The 16,800-nt window shown below is 56.2% G+C and overlaps 12 protein-coding genes across 12 annotated transcripts; 7 read left to right on the top strand and 5 right to left on the bottom strand.

Moving 5' to 3' along the window:
* Window positions 1-315: 315 nt before the first annotated feature.
* Window positions 316-1,594, top strand: M421DRAFT_416591 (carbon-nitrogen hydrolase). The gene is made up of 4 exons (XM_033591126.1): window positions 316-402; window positions 454-782; window positions 892-1,222; window positions 1,308-1,594. Exons 1-4 carry the CDS (start codon window positions 355-357, stop codon window positions 1,533-1,535), a joined length of 936 nt encoding a protein of 311 aa, XP_033453241.1. The 5' UTR covers window positions 316-354; the 3' UTR covers window positions 1,536-1,594.
* A 79-nt stretch (window positions 1,595-1,673) lies between these two features.
* Window positions 1,674-2,901, bottom strand: M421DRAFT_416590 (uncharacterized protein). Its single transcript, XM_033591125.1, has one exon. It carries the CDS (start codon window positions 2,566-2,568, stop codon window positions 2,083-2,085), a length of 486 nt encoding a protein of 161 aa, XP_033453240.1. The 5' UTR covers window positions 2,569-2,901; the 3' UTR covers window positions 1,674-2,082.
* Window positions 2,755-4,925, top strand: M421DRAFT_254314 (eukaryotic translation initiation factor 3). The gene is made up of 4 exons (XM_033588632.1): window positions 2,755-2,908; window positions 3,017-3,377; window positions 3,431-4,468; window positions 4,520-4,925. Exons 2-4 carry the CDS (start codon window positions 3,117-3,119, stop codon window positions 4,598-4,600), a joined length of 1,380 nt encoding a protein of 459 aa, XP_033453239.1. The 5' UTR covers window positions 2,755-2,908; window positions 3,017-3,116; the 3' UTR covers window positions 4,601-4,925.
* A 430-nt stretch (window positions 4,926-5,355) lies between these two features.
* Window positions 5,356-6,117, top strand: M421DRAFT_24128 (uncharacterized protein; the record flags this gene model as incomplete). The annotated part of the gene is made up of 1 exon (XM_033588498.1): window positions 5,356-6,117. A coding segment is annotated over one exon (762 nt), but the record flags the coding sequence as incomplete, so codon positions are not given.
* Window positions 6,118-6,367: 250 nt separating this feature from the next.
* On the top strand, window positions 6,368-7,311 carry M421DRAFT_254298 (uncharacterized protein). The gene is made up of 3 exons (XM_033588631.1): window positions 6,368-6,403; window positions 6,464-6,914; window positions 7,007-7,311. The coding sequence occupies exons 2-3, from the start codon at window positions 6,597-6,599 to the stop codon at window positions 7,199-7,201; spliced, it is 513 nt and encodes a 170-aa protein (XP_033453237.1). The 5' UTR covers window positions 6,368-6,403; window positions 6,464-6,596; the 3' UTR covers window positions 7,202-7,311.
* Window positions 7,312-7,421: 110 nt separating this feature from the next.
* M421DRAFT_53348 (uncharacterized protein) lies at window positions 7,422-9,161 on the bottom strand (the record flags this gene model as incomplete). The annotated part of the gene is made up of 1 exon (XM_033595108.1): window positions 7,422-9,161. The coding sequence occupies one exon, from the start codon at window positions 9,159-9,161 to the stop codon at window positions 7,422-7,424; it is 1,740 nt and encodes a 579-aa protein (XP_033453236.1).
* A 143-nt stretch (window positions 9,162-9,304) lies between these two features.
* Window positions 9,305-9,969, top strand: M421DRAFT_416587 (uncharacterized protein). The gene is made up of 3 exons (XM_033591124.1): window positions 9,305-9,456; window positions 9,506-9,816; window positions 9,878-9,969. Exons 1-3 carry the CDS (start codon window positions 9,393-9,395, stop codon window positions 9,917-9,919), a joined length of 417 nt encoding a protein of 138 aa, XP_033453235.1. The 5' UTR covers window positions 9,305-9,392; the 3' UTR covers window positions 9,920-9,969.
* On the bottom strand, window positions 9,878-11,132 carry M421DRAFT_416586 (uncharacterized protein). The gene is made up of 2 exons (XM_033591123.1): window positions 10,744-11,132; window positions 9,878-10,662 (listed from the first exon to the last, which is right to left on the bottom strand). Exons 1-2 carry the CDS (start codon window positions 11,009-11,011, stop codon window positions 10,100-10,102), a joined length of 831 nt encoding a protein of 276 aa, XP_033453234.1. The 5' UTR covers window positions 11,012-11,132; the 3' UTR covers window positions 9,878-10,099.
* Window positions 11,133-11,414: 282 nt separating this feature from the next.
* M421DRAFT_53328 (uncharacterized protein) lies at window positions 11,415-12,233 on the top strand (the record flags this gene model as incomplete). The annotated part of the gene is made up of 3 exons (XM_033595107.1): window positions 11,415-11,836; window positions 11,885-11,924; window positions 11,973-12,233. The coding sequence occupies 3 exons, from the start codon at window positions 11,415-11,417 to the stop codon at window positions 12,231-12,233; spliced, it is 723 nt and encodes a 240-aa protein (XP_033453233.1).
* Window positions 12,234-12,604: 371 nt separating this feature from the next.
* Window positions 12,605-14,173, top strand: M421DRAFT_254651 (uncharacterized protein). Its single transcript, XM_033588634.1, has 3 exons — window positions 12,605-12,952; window positions 13,073-13,349; window positions 13,397-14,173. The coding sequence occupies exons 2-3, from the start codon at window positions 13,096-13,098 to the stop codon at window positions 13,917-13,919; spliced, it is 777 nt and encodes a 258-aa protein (XP_033453232.1). The 5' UTR covers window positions 12,605-12,952; window positions 13,073-13,095; the 3' UTR covers window positions 13,920-14,173.
* A 274-nt stretch (window positions 14,174-14,447) lies between these two features.
* M421DRAFT_89288 (NAD(P)-binding protein) lies at window positions 14,448-15,142 on the bottom strand (the record flags this gene model as incomplete). The annotated part of the gene is made up of 3 exons (XM_033597755.1): window positions 14,448-14,456; window positions 14,520-14,559; window positions 14,706-15,142. The coding sequence occupies 3 exons, from the start codon at window positions 15,140-15,142 to the stop codon at window positions 14,448-14,450; spliced, it is 486 nt and encodes a 161-aa protein (XP_033453231.1).
* Window positions 15,143-15,220: 78 nt separating this feature from the next.
* M421DRAFT_1555 (uncharacterized protein) lies at window positions 15,221-16,496 on the bottom strand (the record flags this gene model as incomplete). The annotated part of the gene is made up of 3 exons (XM_033587616.1): window positions 15,221-15,379; window positions 15,443-15,620; window positions 16,483-16,496. The coding sequence occupies 3 exons, from the start codon at window positions 16,494-16,496 to the stop codon at window positions 15,221-15,223; spliced, it is 351 nt and encodes a 116-aa protein (XP_033453230.1).
* Window positions 16,497-16,800: the final 304 nt, after the last annotated feature.

The following is a 16,800-nucleotide window of genomic DNA, read 5'->3' as shown; positions in this document are numbered from 1 at the left end:
GCGGCTTGGTGATTTGTATGGCTTACTTACAGCATGGCATTTGAGGAGCATCGATACCCTCAGTACCTAGATATCCCATGCTCATTCGACTTTCTCTCCTAAGCTATCGAAGATTACAGGCTGAACGGCTTCGGCTTATGGTAATGATTTTCGTTACCTCTTCATCCTGTAGATCTCTGGAAAACATAATGAGATTGAGACTGGCTACGCAGTACTGACCAATCATGTTTGAGTGGAGCTTAGCTTTGACTGAACGAGCTTAGCATATCTTCACCCCCGTGCACCTCACAGAGCCATGTAACCTCACGAACCATTAAACTTTCGAATAGCGGAGCACCAATACCAATCAAAAAGATGACAGCATCTACTATCAAAGTCGCGGTCGTTCAGCTGTACCCGAAGGTAGCTTTCCCGCCGCCCAACATCATGATGACTACACGCTTATCTCGGTAGCCTCTTGACTTGGAACACAACTTTAACCAAGCAGCTAACTTCATTCGGTCTGCCGCTACTCAAGGCGCTGAGCTCGTTGTACTACCAGAGTACCATCTCACCAACTGGTTGCCCAAAGACCCGTCTTTTGCGGGGCTGTGTGATCAATGGGAGACGTATTTGAAGAAATATCAAGAGTTGGCGAAAGAATGTGGGATCTGTATTGTGCCTGGAACGATCGTCGAGGGGCATAGGGGAGAGGAGAAAGAGGAAGATCGGTTGTTGAACGTTGCGTACTTCATCAGGAATGACGGGAAGATTGCGGGTAAGTATGTCAAGAAGAACCTGTGGTAAGTACCTCGCTATGATCTTACCATGCCGAGTCTGTTACACAGAATCCTTCAAGTTTCTTTAGAGATTTCGGTGGCTTCACTGCTTCGATAATACTGACACAGTCAGGGGTCCGGAACGCGACCACCTTACCTCCTCAACCACGCACCCCCACGAAGTCTTCGACACGCCGATTGGTAAGGTTGGCATGCTAATCTGCTGGGACCTTGCATTTCCAGAAGCCTTCCGTGAGCTCATTGCTGCTGGTGCAAAGATCATCATCATCCCTACGTTCTGGACGCTGAATGATTGCAACAAAGAGGGTCTGGCGAGGAATCCAGCGTCTGAAGCACTCTTCTTGGATAGTATATTAACGGCGAGGGCGTTTGAGAACACGTGTGCGATTGTGTTTGCGAACGCGGGAGGGCCGCCGGGGAAGGGATATGCTGGGCTGAGTCAGGTGAGCATCCAATCGCTGTTTCTTTCAGTATTTGCTTGCGTTGCTTTTTATAGGACTATGAAGTATCTACGCTGACAACTAGTAGGTCACAGTACCTTTCGTGGGCCCTCTGGCGAAGTTGGGCAGTGCGGCTGAGGGCATGATCGTAGTTGATCTTGACCTGCAGACGCTGGAGGATGCAGAAGCCAATTACCAGATCAGAAGTGATATCAGTAGGAGCGATTGGCACTATGACTATAGGCACTCGAGGTTGGACAACCCGCACTCGGCAGACAACGAAGGGACGTGGGACGAGCCGGTTCGCAGAGACTAGACTTTTGTGTACTCAGATAGGAACCCTGGGTCTCTAAGAACACTACAAAGTGACCGGTGTCAATATGCACATTCTCTGTGACGCCACGAGTATTTCGGCTTCGCAGCCGGCCTTTTCGTAACTGGAAAGCGAAGTTGGATCTGAAGTACTCAGGCTGGCACCTGATGAGATTAATTATGCTTGATACAGCGATCAAAAATCCTCTATGCTGTACGATAATCAAAACAAGCAAAACGAGGCCGGAAAATACACCTCTCGCTGCAGTGGAACGGGCACCTCCAAACCTGGGATATCATCAAGCCTAACGGAAAAGAAATCCGGGTGGTACCATTTAGCCAGGAAAGCTCCGTCATCAATGCACATGCCCGGATCCGAAGGAACTCGGCTCCATCGTCATGACTGATGCAGCGTGCGCCAATGAGACGCCGTAGTGAACGAGCATCGAGCATCGAGAGTTACACCACAATCCTTCTCGGCAATAAGGTCCATTGACCAATCCCAACGCCAAAACAGAATCTGCGAAACGCCACGCCGACTGTCGAACTCATCAGCTCTTCTCGCTCAGGCTGCCCTCGCTGTCCGACGTGTCGTTAGTGCGCATGCAGTTCTTGACAGTCCGGGTCACTCCATGCTCGGTCGAAATGGTCTCGCCGACCACGACGACCCTCGTTTTCCCCAGCTCGAGGAACTGCGTTTCGTCTGCTGCCAGCTTTTCCGCCACGTCTTTCTCGTAGACTCTCTTGTAGAAGGCCTGGAATGCGTGCTCGCTCTCGAACTCCATCTGGCTGACGCAGTCGTAGTCGATGTCCTGGGCGTCGCCTCGCAGCAGTAGGGGTGGCCTGTCAGGGTTGGCTGGCCCACCGAAGCCTTTGCGTGTGACGCGGGCGAGGTATTGACGTGTGAACTTGAAGGGCCAGTCTCCGGCACATAGTCGCTGGGCCAGGGGGATGTGCACGTTTTCGTAGTGGTCTTTGAACTCGGCGGGCGAGGTGTTTGATTTCCTGGTGACGAAGAGGAGGATGGTGTAGGTCATGGCTGTCACTGCAGAGCAAGTATAGGGCTTATGGTTGATGAAGTATAAGACTCAGAGCACACGTAGACAAAGACCAGGGCCCACGGTTCTGACCGAGCTGACAGCGGGAATGCACTTCCAGAAGCTCCGTGGAAGCCGTCGTAGCTTTAAGTCTGCGGTCCTTTCAGGCGGCGGGACCAGTCAAGACCGCCAGCCCTAGCCTCGCGCGCTGAGCCCCCGAGTGGCTCTGATGCGACGACGAGCTGGAGACGCAGGATCTGTCCCCGCGTGCGCACGGCACAGGCGGTCGGGCGCTCGCCAGACCTGCTAACACGACAGACTGAGGCAGAGGACGTTAGTGGTGAGTTTGCCCCGACTCGGGCGTGCAACAGGCCCGCCGCCGTGTGATTGGCTGGTGCGGCGGAGACAATGTCAGTGGGCAATTCGGCGCTAACACGCACTTTGGCAGCGAATTATCGAATTCTCAGCGCGGGGGAGCCTCATCGAGCATCGATCACGACGCCGCCGACAACGAGCAGCCCCGACGCCGCACACCCACGATCGCAAGCATGAGCCGGAACGACTACGGCTCCGACGCCGAGGAGCAGCCCATGGGCGGCGAGCAGGTGCAGTACGACGGCATGGAGGAGCTCGACCGCATGCCCTCGATCGGCAGCAACCAGGACATCCACGCCCAGCTGCAGGCCGCCGCGACGCCGCTCGAGTTCCAGGCGACGCTGGAGACCAAGTTTGCCAGCTACGACAACTACTGCAACCTGTTCCACTACATCCTCAACTCGGACGGGCCAGTCGATCTGGAGGTGCCAAATGTAAGCCGCACAGCGAGGCGGGCGCGCAAGGCGAGCGACACTAACGTCTGCAGTACTATTGGGCCTGGGACGTCATCGACGAGTTCATCTACCAGTTCAACAGCTTCTGCAGCTACCGCCAGAAGGTCGCGCTCAAGAACGACAACCAGGAAGAGCTGCAGCTGCTGCGCGAGAACCCGAACACATGGGGCTGCTACAGCGTCCTCAACGTCCTGTACTCGCTGATCCAGCGCTCGCAGATCAACGAGCAGCTGGCCGCCATGAAGCGCGGCGAGGACTCGAACCTGTACGCCGGCGACTATGGCCAGCGGCCCTTGTACAAGATGCTGGGCTACTTCTCCATCATCGGCCTCCTGCGCGTGCACTGCCTGCTGGGCGACTTCAGCCTGGCCCTCAAGACGCTCGACGACATCGAGCTCAACAAGAAGGCCCAGTTCGCCCGCGTCATGGCCGCCCACTTCACCACCTACTACTACGTTGGCTTCTCCTACATGATGATGCGCCGCTACACCGACGCCATCCGCATGTTCTCCCACATCCTCGTCTACGTCTCGAGGACCAAGAACTTCCAGAAGAACGCCCAGTACGACTCCATCACAAAGAAGAACGACCAGATGTACGCCCTCGTCGCCATCTGCGTCGCCTTCCAGCCCACAAGGCTCGACGACACCATCCACACCGCCCTCCGCGAGAAGTACGGTGAGCAGTTCAACAAGCTGCAGCGCGGCGGCCCCGAGTCGCTGCCCCTGTTCGAGGAGCTGTTCCGCACCGCCTGCCCCAAGTTCATCAGCCCCACACCGCCCGACTTCGACAACCCGGAGGTCAACATCGACCCCGTTGAGCACCACCTCAGGATCTTCATGGACGAGGTCAAGAACAACATGATGTCGCCCACCGTCAAGAGCTATCTGAAGCTGTACACCACCATGGACCTGAAGAAGCTCGCTGGTTTCCTTGAAGTTGAGCCCGAGAAGCTGAGGTGCTGGTTGCTCGTCAACAAGCAGAGGAACAGGCAGATCAGGTGGACTGAGGGTGGTCTTTTGGAGGGCGATGTCATCTCCGCCGGGGACCTCGACTACGCCATGGAGGGTGTAAGTGCAACCCTATCTGACATATCGAGCGTTGTGACTAATACGAAGCAGGATCTCATCCACGTCTCCGAGGCCAAGGTCGGCCGCAAGCTCGTCGACTGGTACCTCAGGAACCTGGCTCGCACTTACTAGAGAGTTGAAACGACACGGGAGGCACTTCGAGAATATCCTTGGCCAAATCGAGATAGAGCATCCGGCTTGGAGTTGGGGGTTTACGGCATTATGGAAAAGCATTTCTGCGGATAATCGAGCGACAGCTCACGGTTCGAGCGGTGATGGGCACAGGGCTTTAAAGCTCGGCTGACGGCCATGCCGCCACCGCACGTGTAGAAGCAGAGCGGTGGAAGGGGAAGAAAGCACCGCGACCAGGGGTGCAGAGCAGAATAGTAGAGTGATGATGTATGTGTCAATGAACAAATCGCACCTGACGCTGCATCAATCTTACTAGCTGTATGTGGACTGGCTGTATGACTTTGACCATGGCCTGGCTGCTGACTGGGCCAACAACTCAGCTTCTGAGCAACACGTCTTGTCGACCAGCGGCGTCCGAACAAGCTTAAGTGCAAGGGACGGGTATAACGCGCGACTTTTCACCGCCCTGCACACATATCCCATCATGAGGTCGACCTTCAGTTGACGCAACCTGCCCCTCCCTCATCGGTCGCTCCTGCTCCGCTGGAACCCCTCCCTCGTTCGACGACACCGCCTTCGTTCCCCAGCTACGCGTACCTCAGCACGTCCTGACGCGTCCCTGATCGCAACACGCCACGAGCTCACTCAAACCTGTTATCAGTAATCAACTCCTCACGCGGGGTAGATAACGCTGCCTGCGACCCCCTCTTACCCAAGCAAAAAGAGACGACAGCACGCGGTGCACCACGTACAAGATGGCTCCGGACTTGAACTCAGTACCGGTGTCGCCACGCCCAAGCGTCACAAGCAACCCCTCGCATACACAAGCTGGTGCTTCAAGCTCACGCCAGGCTTCTCGACGAACATCGCAAATCTACCCTATGAGCCCACCACCACTCCCTCTGGCTTCACCAGGCGGTACGCTGCCACACGCATCCCACACCCATGCCTTCCCACCGCTTTCCCCGAACCTACCCAGCGCAGACGCAGGCAACATCCCCATGCGACACCCACGCCCCATGACAGCCGCCGAGATGCACCTCGAGCTCGAAAAGGAGCAAGAAGCCGTCGTCAACCGGCTGACGCGCGAGCTCTCCGCCCTGCGCGCGCATTCCGCCTCCGTGGCATCCACAACCTCGTCCATCGCCTCCAACGCGCTGCTCGACGTCACAGATCCCGCCGGCAGCGCAGCACACTCCGGCGCGCCCCTGCAAGGCGCCACGCACCCCACCTCCTCGCGGCGGCACCGCAGCAGCAGCAGTGTGAGCCGTAGCGGTGGCCTCCCGATTCACAGCCTCCCGCAGAGTCACAGGCATAGTGTCAGCAGTCAGCAGGGCAGCGTGGAGATGCGCAGGAGCAGCAGCATTGTGAGTACGCCGCGGTATGAGGAGGTGGCACTTCACAGGGCGGAGCTGGAGGAGGTCAAGAGGGAGAACGAGGTGCTGAAGCAGAGGATTAGGGAGTTGGAGAGGGCGATTAGGGGCGGCGAGGAGGTCAGGGGAAGGAGTGGTGCACCGGCGACTGAGGCTGGTGCGCCAGCGACGACATGACGGAGCACTCGCTGCGAACATCGGCGCTTCGATCATGTATTCCTCCAGGTCAGTATTTGATTCTGCGCAAGGTTCCGAGCATACCGGTATGAGAAGGTATGGACATTCATGGCATTACAGCTCAGCATGTTTACCGCGATAGAGGTTGGCGTTCTAGCGAATCAACATGGGAAATATTTGGAATTACAGCTACAAGCCTACCAAGCATACCCTCCACGCTCGTCATCGTGTATCTGCTTGCTTATCGTGCTTTGTATGTTCCCCTCTACACCAGAGCTAGCCATGTCGATCGGCGGCCTTATCTAGCGTCCAGTACAAGCATCGAACCCCCGCGTTGATCTTGCTGCACATGGGCCCAAGCAGCCGCAGTAAGATGCGCGCGGGACGTGTGTTGAATCAACTGAGAGTCAAGAAAAGGGAGGATTGCCAAGCGCTTGGAAGGCGTCATGAGAGGTCGAGCACTGGCACACAAATGCAACGAGTGCCACGCCCAACCCAGAACTGAAGACTCTGTGGAAGTTGCTAGACTTACTCGGCAACCCAGGGTTCGCTTTTACAGTGGGGAAACGGCTCGCTGGACCGACGCGGCTCACACACGAGGCGCAATGAGATCATCCTCGCCCAGGGAATCGCATCCGCGCCAGCCGTCGTCCGAGGACAGAACAACATCGTCGCAGGAGCGGAGGTGCAGTTGGAATCCACCGTGTTTGCTACAGCGTATCCTGCAGACAAGAGCGATCGCGTCACCTTCGAACCCCGGTACTGTACGTCGTCGACCGTGTTAGGAGTGAGTCTTGCGACTGACCATGTCCGCTGTCAAGCCGGATGATGCACTCCGACCCTCTGACACGCATAGCTTGCTCGCGCCCATCGCGCTCCCCAGCAGCGCGCGCCACATCCCCAATGGCCGTGCCGGACGCCATCGTTGAAGCAACGGAGAAGGGCATGGTCGGTGAGAACCTTTGTTGCGGCTTCCCATCGCTGGAGAAGGCGACGGCGACGGCGACGGCGACGACGACGGCAGCCAGCACCTCGAAGCCGCAGGTTCTGACGCGTGCGGAAGAGGCGTGTACGAGCCCGCCAAAGAGCGCGGCCGAGTTGCGTGGGCACGTGAAGATCAAGGGTGTTGATGCGTGAGATGTGGGTTGGATGGGGAGCGCGTTGGTATGCGGAGTATGCTGGTCTATATGCAATCGTGTCTATCTGTTCTCATGGCGGCTGTGTGTGCTCGTCGCCTCGTGCACTTCGTTCTCGAGACTGTCATGGGCTCGCTACGCTGCGCGACGGCCCCCGGGCATCTTGCGGTTATCAGCGTGCCTCTTCGCCTTGAGCGCCTCGCGCCTCCGCTTCTTCCACGCGCGATTGATGTCGCCGCGGTTCTCCCAGAACCATTTCCTGAACTCGCTGTCCTCTTTGCCGCCCTTTGCTCCATCGCCCTCGGCGTCGTGCTCGTCGACTTCCTGGACGCCAGCAAGCTGCCCGCCCTGGTTCGCTCGTGTGTTCAGACTGAGCTGGTTCGAAGCTTCCATGCCGCCGTCGGACAGTTCGTCGTCGTCGTCGTCGTCGTTTGCTTCCTGGCTGCCCTTTCGCCAGTCGAAACTGAATCTTTTTCCAATAGCAGCCGTGTCCGGCGTCGGCGCTGCGCTCCTCAGGCCGCGCCATTCGAGATCGTGCTGGGTGAAGGGCGTCGTGGGCATGTCGATTGGCTCGCCGACAGGTTCGCCCACGGGAGGCGAAGTCGTCTCGTTTTCGAAGAAGGAGAACGATGTGTTGATTGGGGGTGGTTTTGTGGGGGTTGACAGGGTGGGAGGAGGGGCGCGTTTGAAAAGGGCTTCAAGAGGGTGGACTTCTTTTGATTCTGTTACTGTGGAAGGGTTTGGTGGTGCGGGTGTTGGCTGTGAGGATACAGGTATGGATTTTGTCTGCATAGGAGATGGGGTGGGCGAAGCTGCTGGGCGCTCGCTTTCGTCGTCGTCGTTGTCGGAGCTGGAGTCGGAGGCTGAGTCCTCGGATGAGCTGGAGACGACGCTTGAATCATCGTCCAGCTCGGACTCGGACGATGGCTCTGGTGGCGGGGTAGCTTTCTTTCTCTTCTGCTTCTGAGCGGGCTTGGGCGCGTCTCTCTTGACAATCGGCCGTCCCTGCGAGTCTGTTGGCGGTGGCTCTTTCAGCGGCTGCCCGTCGACGAGCTGCAGCACTCTGCTGTGTGCAGCCTTCTTCGTCTCGGGCTCCACGACGGCGCCATCCTCGTCCACCCAGCCTACACCGTCGACGTAGTCGACTGGAGGCTTCATCGAGACCTTGGCAGCTTTGAGGAAGGACGGTGTCTTGGTGTTCTTTTCGAATTCATGGACAATGACTTCCTTGGTCTTGGTCTTGGACTCTTTCTTGTCCTTCTTGTCCTTCTTCTTCTCTTTGCGCGAGTGCTCTGTCGCGGCGACGGGCTCAAGCTTGGCCTTGAACAGCAGCTCAGGCTCTTTGGTGTACTTGGACGGTTTCGGGTGGTGCTTGTCGTCTTTGCTCTTCCTGTCCTTTTGGTCTTTGGTCTTGGTCTTGGCCGAAGCTGGTTCGGTCCAGCCGCGCTTGACTTTGCGGTCCTCTGGCAGCTCCACGCCGTCGAAGACACCAGGCGACCGCTGCCTCTTCTCGGATTTCTCCTTTCTCTCCTTCTTGTCCTTCTTCGAGCGCTTCGCAGGCTTGTCCTTGGCGTCGGCCTCCTCGCGCGCCTTGCGCTTCTCTGGCTTGGCCATCTCGATGCGCACTTTGGAGCCCTTGAGCGTGGTGCCGTTCAGCTTCTTCCGCAGCTTCAGCGCCTCCTGCTCGGGCAGCTCGACGTAGCCGAAGCCGCGCTCGGGGAAGGTCTCGACGGCGTGGTAGGAGACGTTGCGCACGAGCGGTAAGACGGACGGCGCGAGGTAGACCCTGAGCAGCTCGGGCTTGAGCGGGGTGATGTGCAGCCGGACAGTCGTGGATTCGTCGGCTTCTGGAGTATCTGCCTGTGGCGCGGGCATTGAGGCGCCGGGCGAGTTTATGCGACCGAGCCCCGAAGCTTTCTTCTGCGCGCGTGAGGGAAGCTTGAGCGCGGCGGTGGGCAGAAAATCAGACGGCAGCCTTCACTAGCGCCTCTCTGCTGGACGTCGATCCGGCCGCCAATGCGCCCCGGGCTCGAGACTGAGCGCACGCAGCAGCCACCGGCGCATACAGCAACCCGTTGCGCGATCGGTGCAACGGCCACCGCAACCATGAGGCAACACCTTCTGGCCGTCTTGGCCTTCTTCGCTTTTCTGTCCCTGTCTCTCGCTGCATGTGGGTTGGGCCATGGCTGACATTCGCGGAGGCGTGCTAACGCTCGCAGCACCCACGTCCTTCTGCAAGTGCACCTGCTTCGGCAACAGCACCATTGTCGCTCTCGACGGGCCCCGGGCAACGTCCAAACCAAACCTCGAACTGCGCCCGCGCGCGAGCAGAAAGTCTTGCAACGACTGCAACCGCCAGTTCTGCTTGAGCTACAGCTTCTGCAAGGGCGAAAAGGAGGAGAAGGTCTTCACGACCTGCTTCCAGCGAGACTCGACCAAAGACCAGGTGGTGGTGCTGTCATTCATCGCGGCGACAGTGGGGCTGCTGGGCTATGCGGCTGTCAGGCCCTGGGTCGACCAGTGGAGAGAGGTACGTCGTCCACGAAACCCTCGGATGCTGTGCACGACAACCACGCTGACCATGCCGACAGCGCCGCCAGAGCTACATGCCCGTCTCAGAAGGGAATCGATAGAGACAGAAGCAGGTGATGGTCGATATGCAATTACAGACACCAATGACAGAGATACCCCACCCGTCTACATGTGTTGTCCAACTCCGCGATGCAAACATGGTAGTGAAACAGCAAATGTACAGCCGCAAGTCGAGTATAGTACACCGAGGTCCTTGCCCCCTTTCGCTCAACGTAGTACCCCTACTCTTTCTTCGACGATCCCCACATCCACCCCAGCCAGCCCTTGCTCGTCTGCTCAACCTTTTGCGTCGCCTTTGCGGCCTCCTGGTCCAGCGGGCCGCCGACAACCGGTGCTGACGTAGATGTTGTCGTCGACAGGGTGCTCGAGACCTTGTCTGACACTTTGTCCCGTGCCTCCTGCACTGCAGCCGTGACGCTAGCCATACCCGCATTGACGCCAGAGCTCTGCCCCTCTGCCTCTATCCTCTTGAACTCTGCCAGCGCGGCCTTCCTCTGCTCCTCCAGCAGCTTCTCCTCCTTCCAGTCACCGTGCAGCCACCACAGCAGCTTGGACGGCGCTTTCCTCTCCGCCTTCTTCTTCTCCATCGCCTCCTCTTCCTCGGCGATTCCTGTGACGAGCGCTGTCTGTGCGGGCGACGCGGTTCCAGCTATGACGGCGGACCGAGCGGCTTCGAGGATCTTGGCCTGTTCGCGCTCCTGCTCCGCAAAGTAGATGGCGCGCTTTCGGCGGTTGTAAACGATCATGTCGCCTATCGAGAACACGGCAAGGACACCGACACAGCCTGGCACGCATCAGCAACAGTCCCTGTGCGAATATTTGCATATTGCGGCAGCAGTTGGGTGGCATGAAACACTCGACATACCCGTAGCGAAAATCAAGCCGTACACCGTAAACCTATGCGCCGCATCCGCAGCCATTCTCCCGTACAAATACGCGTAATCCCACTTTGTGACCTGCGCCATCTTCGCCCGGTTCGCAGCCTCCCTCAGCCTCTTGACTTTCTGCTGCGGTGTCTCATTCTTGGGTGCCGGATCTGCGAACTTCAGCGTCGTGGCGCGGCCGCCTGGTTTTGTATGCGCCCATACTCCCGTCGCCGTGAAGCGCGTGGCGTCTTTGACGTGCTTCGACATGCTGCGTGTGTGTGGAGAGGAGGCGCGGGCGGAGAGGTGCGAGGTGGTGATCGACTGATTTGACAAAAGATGGGATCATCGAGCGCTGCCAAGACTGAGATCTTGACATCGGCCTGCGGGCACGGAGATGCCGACCTCATCTGTCAACTGTGCGTCTGCCATTATTGGATGCGTGCACACTTTGCGGGGACTGTGGATCTGATCAAAGTAGAAGATGCAGAGCAAGTTATGAGGAAGGAGCGGTTGTCGTGATACTGGTTTCACTTTATGCGAACAGACTTCTCTTCACTTTCGTCAGCATCCATCAACACAGACACCATGTCCATTCATGTGCACAACCTTGAGTTATCCACCGCACGCTCCCCTTGAGATCACAAACTGCTTGTCATAATCGATTGTCGCAATGACCGAGAACAATGCGCTGCCGGCCAACATGGACCTGGATGCCATCCTCCGGACGCTCGCTAGTCTACCAAAGCCTGAAGATCAGCAAGGACAACCCCAACCGCAAGACACTTATCTACTGCAGCAACATATCACAGCAGACCCACGTCTAGCTGGACGATCATCACAATCTCAGTCCATCCCGAAGCCCCAGGTCCGGTCTGCTACGCTCCTAATCGATCCTGCAACCATCATCGACTGGAAGCAAGGTCTCCGATGCGTCAGCAAGATCGCTGCGCAAAACCCGCAGTTTTCTGTCTCGGTGCAAAAGTTGATCAAAGATCAAGAGGGCAACGTTAGACAGTGGGAGGCTGGACGAAAGCGACTCATCGAGGAACAAGTGCTGAAGAAGGAGAATGAACAAACACACCGAGCTGCACTGTGGGTCTTCCAGACGTGTGATGCCCTTGACTCAGCTGACATCTTTAGATCATTACCAGGTCTCTTGGATAACACACCTGTACTTCGCGTACGACTTTCACACTGCTTGAAACCCTCCAAGACTAACCAGTAGCAGACAACCGAGTGCGAACAGGAAGAGCTCAGACAATATGAAGCCAAAGTATACCGCGCCAGCAAAGCGATGGTCGAATCGCAGTCTTCGTCGTTGAAGGTCCTCGGCGTGCCGTTCTTTGGCGTGCGGCAGCACCTTCTCGCAAGTGATGACGAAGAACTTTCCACAGGTTCTGATGGCAACCCTACAAAGGTCACCCAGAACCAGGTCTTGGAGCTCCAACGGAAGATGTTGACCCATCTGCTAGACTTGTATGGCGACTAGTCAAGGTCTGTTGTCACACCATGAGTGGAGGGTAGGACGCTGCAATACTCAGATTTTGCATGTCGAAGCTACACGCGATCGAGGCATTCAATGTTCAACGTCTATGTTCTGCTTCGTTCAAACACCCTCTAGGTCCATGGGTCACTCCAGTCCTTGTTCCTCGACCAGGTGCTGCAGTCCGGCACACGCTGCCATGTGCCGGCCAGTCTGGTCCGATCACAGCTGAGATTGCAGGCACAACATGCGCAACACGACCCAGGGACCGAACCATTCGCTTCCATGCGACAATCAATTTTTGTCGTACTGGACTCGCGATGGTAATGCTGGTTACCAATAAGAGTGTGTTGACAAACGCACAGAATCAGGAAAGAGCGACGCGGGTGCTTGCGTCACTGGCACACAACAATACACATGGGGCTTCACCGTTACACTAATCACCTCTCTTGCTATTGGCTCACGTTACATGAACCGTAAAGAGCTTTCATTTCGCCTTCACTGCGTGTTGTCCCGCCAAGAAGCTGAAAACTGCGCTCATCTACACTTGCTCCTTCCCTAACTTTCTCTCTCCTAACCAGCAACCCCACACTCGTTTTCCTCGTTGGCTCCACATTCGTTCGAATCCACCACGCTCTCTCCACGATATACTTCGCCTTGCGCGCATTCAGTCTCTCTCACCAACATGAACACTGTTCGCACGCTCGCTCTCGCCGCATTCGCTTGTAGGTTCTTCCCGCTCGCACCCCATGTTTCCCCGCCAAACTTAATGTCACCCCCACGTGCCACCGACACGCGAGGAAAGAGGCAAGGTATAATTCCCAACGACTTAAGCTGACGCGTAGGAGCTGGCGCCGCCGCCGAAGCCATGTACGCTGGCATTGCTCAGGGCGAAGTCATCGAAATGCTGCCCAAGGTCGCCCGCGACGACACCTGCGCTGAGCTTCCAAGACTCTGCACTGCACCAGCTATCATGTACGGCTACCCTACGACCGTCACGTATGCATGCCCGGAGACTACTACCTCCCGCGAGCGCTCTACCGTGCACGTCACCATCACCAAGACCACCACAGTGACGCCTTCGTCTGAGGCTGCGGTCACTGACGCCCCTACTGCTCCTGCGTAGGTGAGCAACAATCTTTCTGACGCTATGGATGCTGACCATGCAGGGTCGCTCCTGCTCCCTCTGTGACCGAGGAGCCCGACACCACGACTACTATCCACTCTACCTTGACCGAGTACAAGACGATCACCGTTATCTCTGGTACTCCCGGCAGCGCACATACTCCCCCTGTCGCCGTCTCCATCACCGGCTACCTCTCTGCGACCATTCCTACAGAACTCTCGTCTGTCGTTCCCACCGAGACAGAGACTGACCCTGTGTACACCGTCCAGACCTCCACCAGTCTGGCAGTGACATCCACCTCTGGCTATGACTTCCCCACCATAACGCCACCCGTTGTCAACGGCACTACGACTGGTATCTTCTACTCCGCCTCTGCCGCCAACTCCACGCTCGTTCAGCCCACGCCCTTCTTCCCAAACACTACGTCGGCTCATTCTCACTACGTGGCACCAACCGCGAGCTACGTCAACAGGGCTCCTGAGGAGGTCACCAACGGCGCCGGAAAGCTCGGCGCTTCTGCCACTACTTTCGCCATTGGCATTGTGGCTGCCATCTTCGCTGCTTAAGCGCTTTCAAGTATATATGTACAGCTGCGTACGGGGAACACCTCAACGCTTCGACATATGAGATCTTGAGCACCATCTTGGAGGGTCGAAATACGGTATGATTTGTGGCGTCTTCCTTATGGATGTGAGCTGCAATCTGGAATGTACAATATTACGACGATGACGACTGGCGTCCATCCGTCGGCGTACATGGATTACAGTGCTAGTCACACAGGGAACCGATATACAAAAAACACATAACATGATGCACTGCCTTCCATTCCATCCGCATTCTTGTGAGGTATATTGCTCTGTGATAAAAGTGTTCTGCGACAGCGATGTTGTCAATATCGTACGTTGCCCTAAAGTGAACTCATAATCTCAGTCAAATAAGACTATTGTAGATTGTTTGAGGTCGTCTCTCACAAGCTGAAGGCAAATAATCTCCTTTGATTCCGACGAAGCGCAGCGTGTGAGACGCGGAGAAGCCGACTATGTGCAAACAAAACGTAACGCATGGAAATCTCGTTGACCAGCGTCGTATGATTCTTATTCGATCTGAATTGGTTGTAGAAACAGTGCTCAAAGGTAATGATCAGTCGTTAGGGCTGAACTACGTACTTTTGCTACAGCGATTGTAATGCGAGGACTCATCCCGGGACTAAAAAAATGGGCATAAACAGAGAAGAAAGACTATCACGCGTGAGCGTCCAAATACCTGCAGATATCCCTGCAAGAATCGTCCAGCGTCTTGTGCGGCACCCACCTCAGCACCCGCGCCTCCTTCCCAGGATCTGCAATACACACCCCCACATCGCCCTCCTCCTCCCAGACGACTTGGTCTTGATCTCTTTCGCCGACACAGCCTGCATGGTATCCACAACTTCCCTCGCCGAGCTGCCGTTCCCGGTACCAAGGTTGATGCTATGGAAACCACACGCAGACTTGGTGTCCAGCCCCGTAACAATAGCAGCGACATGCCCCCTGGTCAAATTACTGATGTGAATGAAATCCCGTATCGCAGTGCCGTCCTCGGTATCCCAGTCCGACCCAAAGACGCTGAGCTCGCGCATCTTGCCCTCCGTGACGCGTATCACAAGGGGCATGAGGTTGTTCGGCGAGCCTCTCGGATCCTCGCCCAGCATGCCCGAGGCATCGCAGCCGACGGAATTAAAGTATCGGAGCGCGCATGTCTTCCAGTCTGGATCGCTAGCCGCGAGGTCTGACAGGATAGCCTCGCTCATCCATTTCGTGCGGCCGTAGGGGCTAGTTAGGCCCGCGCAGCCGGGAAGCGTCGTGTGCGGAGTACCGCTTGCATCGTTTCAGTGGGTGGTTGTATGGGCGGTGAGTTCTTCGCGGAGGCGGCCGCCGTGGGTGGCGAGCTCGCTGTAGATGGTGACCGAGGAGGGGAAGACGAGGGTTTTGATGCAGAATTGGTCGAGCAGCATGCAGAAGTCGATTAGGCCTGCGAAGTTATTGGACTAGTATTTTAGTGGCTGGTAGATGGATTCGTCGACCGATTTGTAGGCGGCGAAGTGGATCACTGATGTGATGGTCGACTTCAGTGTGTAGAGACTGTCGTAGCGCTCGAGGATGGACTTCATAGTGGCCCTCTTGCGGTAGTCGGCCTTGTAGAAGTCGAGTTGGGGCACATGGGAACCAGCGGAGATAGCTCTCTTGCGTGACTCTGGCTTGCGAGAGTAGCGAAGGTATGCAGCAAGCCTGGTTTGGTGTGTCAGTCACGACAGGGGAGAGGGGAGAACTATTTTCGAGCTGTCAAAAATTGCTCGACCGAGGTGCGAAGTAGGTCGACTGTTCCTGATTGCCCCTGTCACCGCAATGTCTGTGGTGCTTGCTGATACTGTAGCACGACAGACGAGACGTACGAACTCAAGCAGCGCCGCTTTTGCAACGAGGGTGTGCTACGTGTAGTACAGTTGTAGTTTTTCTCTGGGCTGATGTCACTTGACACGTTAGTTGCAGAGTCAGTAGATTGGACCTGTTCATGACGACAACAGTGAATGTCTGGAGTTGCGTGAAAGCATTGTTCACAATGGAGGTAGCAGATAACCGGCAGCGTCGTTCCAAATATGCCAGCTTACTACGATCGATATTGCTTGCATCAGGCGTATCGTCAGATCCTTAGCATATGCGTTGTAAAGACGTGTGCTCGGGGCAGAAATATTGAGGTTGAACTGGTGGTCTGAGCAGAAGCGACACTTCACAGCAAACGATTGGCTGGAGATAAGTTTTTTCTCTTGGCTCGAACTAAATATTACTCCGAGGATCCTCACTTGCTAGAACAGCCCTTGGCGCGATGCTTCCTGCCGTAGTCGCGCTTCCCTGGACACCGAGCCTTGTGACAAAGCATTCTCAGAGGCTAAGAACAGTATTGTGGCAGTCGTGTGCTGTCAAATGCCGCTTTTGAGAAGCAATAATGGTAGGACGAAGTGGCTGATGACACTATTGCCGGCCACGACATTTTTGGCCACGTTCATATGAGAGACTGTATCATGATAGATTACAACATACTGCGAAGAACTACCAGTCAATGGAACCAGCTTTAGGATTCCATCGAACTGACATTGCACCAAGCATGATGAGGTCAGCTTAGAGCCATTGTCCCTGAAAGCCTCTCTATGCATGACACTCTCTAGATAACAGTCGGTAATGAGCTCAAGCACCACTCTCTTCGTGTGATAGGGCATTCCAAGCCTAGTCGTACGGCACAATTAAAACGGTGTGTCGTTATTCCTGACACAACGTCAACTTGGTCTCCTGGAACAGTGAATGAAAAGCAGAGATCGAAACAACTGATACTCTTACGAAAGAAAGCTTGCCCGTGGGTGGCAGTTTGCAAAGCATCCAGCTGTGACCATACCAGCGGTTCTATCATCTTGTA

Source organism: Didymella exigua (genome assembly GCF_010094145.1).
Source record: "Didymella exigua CBS 183.55 unplaced genomic scaffold M421scaffold_3, whole genome shotgun sequence".
NCBI lineage: Eukaryota > Fungi > Ascomycota > Dothideomycetes > Pleosporales > Didymellaceae > Didymella > Didymella exigua.
This window is presented reverse-complemented; position numbering and strand designations above follow the sequence as displayed.

Excerpts from the sequence above, each read along its gene's own strand:
- M421DRAFT_416591 (XM_033591126.1), top strand. The coding sequence starts at position 355 with ATGACAGCATCTACTATCAAAGTCGCGGTCGTTCAGCTGTACCCGAAG. Across the intron at positions 403-453 it reads TCGTTCAGCTGTACCCGAAG|CCTCTTGACTTGGAACACAA; the intron begins GTAGCTTTCCCG and ends TTATCTCGGTAG. Across the intron at positions 1,223-1,307 it reads GATATGCTGGGCTGAGTCAG|GTCACAGTACCTTTCGTGGG; the intron begins GTGAGCATCCAA and ends GACAACTAGTAG.
- M421DRAFT_254314 (XM_033588632.1), top strand. The coding sequence starts at position 3,117 with ATGAGCCGGAACGACTACGGCTCCGACGCCGAGGAGCAGCCCATGGGC. Across the intron at positions 3,378-3,430 it reads TCGATCTGGAGGTGCCAAAT|TACTATTGGGCCTGGGACGT; the intron begins GTAAGCCGCACA and ends TAACGTCTGCAG. Across the intron at positions 4,469-4,519 it reads TCGACTACGCCATGGAGGGT|GATCTCATCCACGTCTCCGA; the intron begins GTAAGTGCAACC and ends AATACGAAGCAG.
- M421DRAFT_416587 (XM_033591124.1), top strand. The coding sequence starts at position 9,393 with ATGAGGCAACACCTTCTGGCCGTCTTGGCCTTCTTCGCTTTTCTGTCC. Across the intron at positions 9,457-9,505 it reads GTCCCTGTCTCTCGCTGCAT|CACCCACGTCCTTCTGCAAG; the intron begins GTGGGTTGGGCC and ends TAACGCTCGCAG. Across the intron at positions 9,817-9,877 it reads GGGTCGACCAGTGGAGAGAG|CGCCGCCAGAGCTACATGCC; the intron begins GTACGTCGTCCA and ends CCATGCCGACAG.
- M421DRAFT_416586 (XM_033591123.1), bottom strand. The coding sequence starts at position 11,011 with ATGTCGAAGCACGTCAAAGACGCCACGCGCTTCACGGCGACGGGAGTA. Across the intron at positions 10,663-10,743 it reads CGGCTTGATTTTCGCTACGG|GCTGTGTCGGTGTCCTTGCC; the intron begins GTATGTCGAGTG and ends GATGCGTGCCAG.
- M421DRAFT_254651 (XM_033588634.1), top strand. The coding sequence starts at position 13,096 with ATGTACGCTGGCATTGCTCAGGGCGAAGTCATCGAAATGCTGCCCAAG. Across the intron at positions 13,350-13,396 it reads GACGCCCCTACTGCTCCTGC|GGTCGCTCCTGCTCCCTCTG; the intron begins GTAGGTGAGCAA and ends CTGACCATGCAG.
- M421DRAFT_254298 (XM_033588631.1), top strand. The coding sequence starts at position 6,597 with ATGAGAGGTCGAGCACTGGCACACAAATGCAACGAGTGCCACGCCCAA. Across the intron at positions 6,915-7,006 it reads CACCTTCGAACCCCGGTACT|CTTGCTCGCGCCCATCGCGC; the intron begins GTACGTCGTCGA and ends TGACACGCATAG.
- M421DRAFT_416590 (XM_033591125.1), bottom strand. The coding sequence starts at position 2,568 with ATGACCTACACCATCCTCCTCTTCGTCACCAGGAAATCAAACACCTCG.